We start from the raw sequence: 8,305 nt of genomic DNA, 5'->3' as shown, positions 1-8,305 counted from the left end.
GCCATATAACCTATAAAGAATTAATGTTCTATCATTATCTTATAATAGTAATACGAAATGTTATAAAATGAATTTAATTATATTTGTTTTATACAACCTTCTCTAATTTCAATACAACTTCTTCAGATGTAATTCTGTCAATTGAATTTTGACACCAACAAGACGTGATTATTGCAAAAATGTTGTTTGGAATGTGATGACTGTTTACAAGTCGTTTTCCAGACATCACAAACTCGGCTATTTTCCATGGGTATTTGAAGTCTTCTTTTGGATATGCTTCTTTCCAACTAAAACACTCAAACATGGTCACGCCAAGTGAGAATATATCAGCACTCTTCTTGTATTTCTCCTTTTTCAATATCTCAGGTGCCATGTACGTTGGTGTTCCAATACCTTTTGTGAAAGTCATGTTGGTCAGCATCATATTGATATTTCTTGATGATCCAAAGTCCGTTAATTTCGCGTTCACTGTTTCATTCAAATCAAATGAAAACACAAGAATGTTGTCTGGTTTAATGTCTCTGTGTAATATCCCGTTTGAGTGTAAATACAAAATACCTTTTGATGCGTCTATCATCATTTTGATTCGAATTTTCATGTCAACTTCGTTTGAATTTTTGTTGTTCATCACATCAAAAAACGACCCAAATTGTGCAAATTCGGTGACTATACACATCTTGTTTGGTACAAACACGGCACCATAAAAGTGAACGATATACTCACACCTGAATTTGTCTAACATTGAAACTTCTTTATTAAATTCATCAAGTGAATTTTCTTCAGAACTTTTCATCTTTTTAATAACAACAACATTCCCTCTGAAAGTTCCTTTGTACACAACACCAAAAGAGCCCTCTCCTATTTTCTTTTCTTCTATTAACTCGTCTGAGTCAAGTCGCGTCGACAATTTTGAAACAGCAGAAATCCCAATTTCCTTGCAAATCGCTTTTTCTTTTTCAAACAAATTTGCAACAAGAAGAAAAGAACTTTGAAATTTCAAAGTGCAAAGAACAGTCACTTCAATTTCAAATTCACAGGCTTCTCCTTTTCTCAAAAACACAATTTGTGGATTTGAAGTAAATTCAATTTTGTCACTTTGATTTGTTTTTGTTGAAATTTGAATTTTCATGTTGTGTTGAGTAGTGTTGCCTACACACAACAATTCGCGCTGTTTTTCATTGACGTCCACCTCTTCTCCATTACCAAAAATAATTTCCGTCTTATTCACCACAACACCATCACCAATTGAAATAAATTGAATATTTGATTTGGACATTGTAAATACTGTGGTGGATTTTTGTATTTCTTTTTTGTGTATAGTTCTTTGTATAGAATTAAAAATAAAGACGATGGATACTATACACATAACTATAATAATTAATAAAAACAAAACTATTAGAATAATCACCCACCACACTGCTTTTGTATTGCAAAAGGTGCCACTTTCACTTGGGACATACCAGAACGAACATTTTGAACATTTTGAATTTGCCACTTCAACACATCTGTCGACTTTATTCATTGCAATACATTGTCCATTATTATTTAAAATATTTTTATTTGAACACGAAATACATTTGTTCAATACACTACATGTCTTACATGTTAAATCACACTCTGCACACTCATTTGTGTTGATTAAATAATATCCACCTTGACACTTTGAACATCCATTTTGGGTCACTTCAACTTGACACCCTATCAAAGAACTTTGTGGTAAACAATTTCCATCTTGTGTTTTATAGTTAGTGGAATTGCAAGTCAAACACTTTGATTTTGTGTTACAAGTGGAGCAATTAGATAGACATTCTATACAGTCAAGACCGGATCGATAATACCCATTTTTGCATTGATAACACCCACTCGAGACTGTGGAGAGCTTTTCACATTTTACAAACAACTCTTTGTTTGAAATACACTTTTTGTTCTCTCCTAAATAAAATCCGTCTTTGCATGAAATACACTGCGACGATGTTGTAATACACGAGGTACAATTTTCATTACAATTAAAACAAATTTGACTATCCGTGTAATATCCAATATCACATGTTAAACAGCCTCTGTTGTTCATCACTTTACAATTTTTAATTTCTTCGTCTTTTGTAGATACACACTCCCCATCCATATTTAGAAAATAAGACTCTTCACATTCAACACAAATTTCATTTTTTATTTTCAAACAACTTTCCACTATGGAACTGCAATTCCCATTTTCGTCTTTTACTTCATTTTCATCACAAATTGTTGTTTCACAATTTCCATCATCAGAAAGACGGTAATTAGTTTCACATTTTAGTTCATACTTTTTGTTGCATTTTGTAGAATTTTCATTTTTAAAGGAACACTTTTTGCATATTGAATTGTCAATGTAATACCCATCTATACACGATATAATGTGGTTTCCTTGAGAATATGAAATGTTGTTGATTTCACATTTGTTGTCTTTAGTTAATAAATAATTTTGCATACAAAGTGTACACTTTCCACTCTCACACAATTCACAATTTGATTCACAAGATTTGCACATTGTCGAATAATCACCTTTATTACATTTTAGACACGATTTGCCATCGGAGTATTCACATTCTGTAACAGAAAGACATATTCCATTCAGTGCAACTGTATTGGAATCACATTTATAACACATTTCACTTGTTCCTATCAAACAACTATTTGTTGATATTAAACAAGCTAAATATTGACTTAAAACATATCCAGTTTTACACAATGAGCATTCGTTATTTGCATCATATATCTGACAATTTGGATCAATTTCAACACATTTTTGATTTCTGAGACGACGTTTTGAATTGCATTTTAAACATTCCATGGTCGTTGCAGTCGTTTTTATTAACACACAATTTGTTAAAAATCGTATCAAAGTGTTTTCACTTTCAATTATCATAACAACAGTTGTTAATTTATTTGAAGTATAAAAATTAGTTATATTTTTAACTTCTTTCACCTCTTTTGTGATATAAATAACTTTGTCAGTTGACATTATAATATTATTAATAATACCAGAGCCATTAATTTTAATATAACTTATTTCATCTATAAGTACAATGTCACTTATATTGATATTTGTGTAAAGTAATTCATTATTTGTTGAATTGTATTGGAAAGTGCTTTGCATGCAATTATTATCAAGAACAACGACGTCTCCAACCGTAAATGAAAGTTTTGATTGTGAATAATTTCCATTAAAATACAGAACAACATTATCACTCATTATCACTGTTCTGATTATTTTTGCATTTGTAATTATTGTATTCTTTTCTACATGTAAATTGGTGTAATACATCTCTGTGTTGTTAAAATCAAATTGCATAAAATTATCAGCTAAATACAAATGGCAATCGGTCAACGAGTCGTCACAGGGACAGTGTGGATATTCAAATCCATACATAGGACTTCCTTGTAAATAATTCTGAACATACACATTTTCCTTTAAAACGCACTTCACTCTGTTATTGGATAATGTATTTGTAGGACAAAATCGAATAAGTTTTTTATTGGATATTAAAAGGGCTTTTCCGTCGTTCATAGAAAACGGAAAATCGTTTGATCTAATGTGATTTGGTAATGAATCGATATTTAAAGAACTTGCAGTTGACATTGAGATGACATCAAAACAATCACAGTTGCCTGTTGGATTAATTATTGAAAAATTGGGTCTTCCATGATAATTGTAATTTAAATGGAGATAATATGAATCCCATAAAACAAGTGGTGGAGAATCGATCTTCGGATATTCAATTGAAATATTTCCTGCAATAGAAAATGGTCTATTGATTTTTGCAGTTGAGTTTTTGTATAAAATCGTGAAGTTATTTACATGAAAAGATGACTTAAAATTGACTGTTGAATTTTCGTTTAAAGCAAAATGGATGGTATTGGTAAATATCATTATTGTGTTGAAAAAAGTTAACGTACCATTTACAGCAATGGTATTATATATGTTACTTCCGTTAAATGTAAAAGAATTATTGAAACAATAAACATTCTCTGAAGGAGTACAAGATGTATTGTATAAAGAAACAAAGCCATATAGTTCTTGTGTATTTTTGGGAACACATTCACATGTATTCTCTAAAGAGTATACACAAGTTACAAAAAACAGGATATACTCAAACCAACAAAACCTTTTCATGTTTTATTTTGTTTTTGAGTTAATTATTTATCGAATTAAAAGTCTAAAAAATATCATGTTTATAGTATATTTAATTATAAAATTTAGTTAAATTATTATTTTCATGTGTTTAAAAAAATAGTTGTTTTTTTTAACAATTTAACATTATTAATGAATTGTAATAAATTGTTATTATTTTGAAATAAAGAGAAAGATTGGGTATGGTGACTAATGGCTATTAACTTACCTTGGCATAAAGTAACTCACTTTAACTATTTAAAATTAAATATTCGTCGTTTTACTATAAAAAAACTATACTCATCAAAAAAAACTATGTTTAGTATATCCATAGTTCAACAACTATATAAAGTTTGTAAAATTTATTTAAAAAATAAACCATAATTAACTATATTTATAATACTCGAAAAAAGAAAATAAAATAAATGGTAAAGAAAAAATTTATTTGGTGCAAATAGTATCCAAAACAACAATATTAAAAATTTGACAAAATTTACATTTATCAATTCAAATTAAATCATTTTGAGTTGTTGTACATTTTTGTTATAAACTATTGGGCAACAAATTTAATATATTTAATATATATATCTGTTTAAATTTTAATCCAAAATTTTATTATGCATAAACAAATACATATTATTTAATTTAGTGGAACCATTTTCGTTGTTAGTATGAAGTTACATGTTTAAAAGTTTTAATGTTTTATTTAAATTGTATTATATTTTTCATAAAAGTGTGAAAATAAACAGTAATTTTTTATGAATCTTTTTTATAAAATCGTCAACAAGTAATAATTAAATTTGTTTTTATTTTACTTTGATAATTGTTGTGATGTTAAAGAAATACAATGGTTTCATTTTGTGTGTTGTGAGATGAAAAAAAAATATTATGATAATTAAGTAAAAATAAAACAATAAATAACACTTGTCTATAATTGTTAACATAAGTTGCTGTATTATATTTGTGAATAACGATGCAATGACTTGATTAAAAAAAAGTAATATACTAAGACAAAATCTTAAAGATTTTCATTGAACAAACGAAATGTCACAATTATTAAACATAAGCTCCAATCAGAAATTAAATTATTTATCTCTTAATATTTTATCAAAAAATATCAATAAAAAAATAACACAAATGTTTATTTTTATTTACACATTCAAAGGTTTTGTAATGCACTAACTTTGTTTTTCCAATTAATTAAAAGGTATACAACTTAGAGACAACTTTAAATGTGTAAAACTATAAATATGTTAATCGACTTCATTTTTTAAATCACATTTTTAACAATTAACGTAATTAAAATAATTTCATCATAGAAATTAATCAATACAACCTAATTAATTATTTTCATTGTTTGTGTTGTTGTTAAAATTTACATGATATTTTGGTTATAAACATTACTCAGCTGTTTAATGTTGTGTTTATCATATACTCTAATAAGTTATTATTCCGACATCTTAACATTTTACATGATTAAATTTTTATATATTAAGTTGTGTTTGTAGTTAAAGTGTACTTTATTGATAATGTGTCTTTGTTATTCGTAGTTTTATTGTATGTATTGTTGTAATTAATAAACAATTAAACCAGTTGTTTGGGTTATGACAAACGTATGTAATTGTTCTTGATGACGAAAAACATTTTTATCATTTTGGTTTTATATTATTCAATGTTTTTACTTTAAAATATTGTTCGTTTAATTCAAATATCTTTGGTTAAATAACTCATTTATTATTTATTTAATTTTTTATTGACTGTTCAAAACAAAAATGATACAAATTTTAAAATTGTAATATAATAAATTCAAATGTGTAACAACACATTCACTTTGTTGAATTTGTATGGCAATATCTTTCGTGTTGACAACGATATAATTATTGAACGCAAAGAGTATTTTTTTTAAATCGATTAATCGATTTTTTATATTTTTTTCATTTATGAAAACTTTAATTCAATAACAAAAATAATTTAAGTAAGTCAAAATGTTATTTATTTTGTTATTTATTTTTGTTTTTTCATCACAATCCAAAAATAAATTATTTTGATTAATGGCAAATTTGCCCAAATGGTCAAGTTTTTGATTGAGTGGATACTTATATAGTAATTTAAATTAAAACTATATTTTATTATTTTGAAGAAAATTTATTTTATTATTTAAAAAACCATTAAAATAGTAAATTATTTTTTAAGTGAGTTACTTTTATAAAAGTGAGTCAAAAAGCGAAGTAGTGAGTCATTATTTGACAAGTGAGTTTTAAAAGTGAGAGGTGAGTTAATAGCCATAAGTACGGGAAAATAGGCCGAAGGGCGTTCTTTGTTGTTAAGAAAAGTTTTCTATTATTTTCGTGTCTGCTTTGTTTTTAAAACTATATAATAATTTATATTTTTATTATTAATTCACTATCAAAAAAAATATTATTTCCAAAAATACATTTAATCACGAACAAACGCTATATTATAAGTAATTTTATTATAATTTTATGGTTTAAAAATTAATTTATTTTACAATTTTTACAAATAGAGTCATTTTCAAAAACCCTATAATCAAGTTCATTAATTTATTTTTTGGTGTAACATTTGGATTCTGCGAGCATATTGACAACATAAAAATTAACACAAACAATGATATATTATAAAAATTTTCTTAAATTCAAAGAAATAAATAAAAAACATTCAATTGTATATATCAAACGATATCACAAAACAATAATGTTCAATGAACAAACATCTAACAAACTAAATATATACCAACTAATCTTTCAATTGTCAATTAAATCTGTTTGTCAACTCTATTTATTAATTTAATAAATGTAATTTATTAATATCAAATAATTTTAAAAACATTCATAACCCTAGTTGGATATTTTATTTAAAAAACTCATTACTTGTTAAAAATATGAGAAGTGGTTAATTTGTATCGTTTGAACAATATGATTGTTGATATTAAAACGAGTTCTTTTTATAATTCTTAGTTTTTTGTAATTTGTAAAAAATACAAATTAAATTTTTTCGTTTTTAACAAAACCTTTTCGTAATGAAAAATAAATGATAATCACACTATTGATATTATTATTATTAATAAAAAAATACAATTTAAAATAACTTAAATCAACCAATAAGTTATTTATCCGTTATTTCTATTTTCATTACTATGCTTTTATTTTCTTTAATAAGATTTGCTTTTTGATTTGTTTTCTTAGGTAATTTGATAGTAACGGCAGAACATACTTTAATTTCGTCGCATTTTTCAATTTGCAGTACTTTCAATAAACCTCCACACACACTTACTTTCTTGACATCTCCAACAGTCGCCGAAAACGGATTTGCTTTTGTCCAATTCGATAATCTGACTTCCTCCAAACTTATTCCATTTAATATAACATCATTTTTACTATTAATGACATCCAGTTTCTTGTGATCCAATTTAAGACCGCCAACACGGATTTTAGAAATTAGAGTGTCTCCGCATATCAAAACAATATCAGTATTGCCATCACTAGTAATATCAACGTACTCTAATTTCATGAAATCGACGATTGGTATACCACTCTTTCCATTACACAAAATCACATTTATTGATATCCGAGTTTATGTCCACTCTCTTCGAGTTGTCTTCATTAATAGTGATGCTTTCACCACGAAACATATTGATATACACTTCCTCCGGTTTACACTGCTCTGCAGAGACTTTTCTTTCGCAATTGAAGATGTCAAAAGCTCGACACTTTCGAGGCAGAACAACACTTTTGCAGTCAAGATAACTTATCACAACTTCCTCTATTTCTTCACTCTCTTAAAAGTCAAATGTGGCAATTACCTGAGGACTGTATAACCCAAGTTTTTCACCATCACCAGGCGGAGAGATGTCAAGACGAGTACACTCACATTTCTTCATCACTTCTTCTATGACGTCCTCTTTACCAGACATGTCACTTAAAATAGACACGGTTGGACGTTCTTCAAAGGATGGATATGCCATTCGAATAACTGGAAGGAACTTCATGTCAAGCAATTATTTAGTAATCATTTGTATGTAAAGAGGATACTTCTGGGAAAGTCTCTTTGCACTTTCAATTTGATTTTTAGTCGGATGATACACATTTTGGAGGTCAAAAGTGAAGGTAATTGTATAGTATTTTTGAAAGTCAAAAT

General features: G+C 27.0%; 1 protein-coding gene across 1 annotated transcript; it reads right to left on the bottom strand.

Moving 5' to 3' along the window:
- Positions 1–88: 88 nt before the first annotated feature.
- Positions 89–4,153, bottom strand: EIN_142120 (protein serine/threonine kinase, putative; the record flags this gene model as incomplete). Its single annotated transcript, XM_004262033.1, has 1 exon — positions 89–4,153. One exon carries the CDS (start codon positions 4,151–4,153, stop codon positions 89–91), a length of 4,065 nt encoding a protein of 1,354 aa, XP_004262081.1.
- Between the last annotated feature and the right edge of the window lie 4,152 nt (positions 4,154–8,305).

This window comes from Entamoeba invadens, assembly GCF_000330505.1.
Source record: "Entamoeba invadens IP1 unplaced genomic scaffold scaff_1105074725989, whole genome shotgun sequence".
NCBI classification, from domain to species: Eukaryota; Evosea; order Mastigamoebida; family Endamoebidae; genus Entamoeba; species Entamoeba invadens.
The sequence above is the reverse complement of the archived record's forward strand: the minus strand, read 5'-3'. Positions and strand labels throughout refer to the sequence as shown.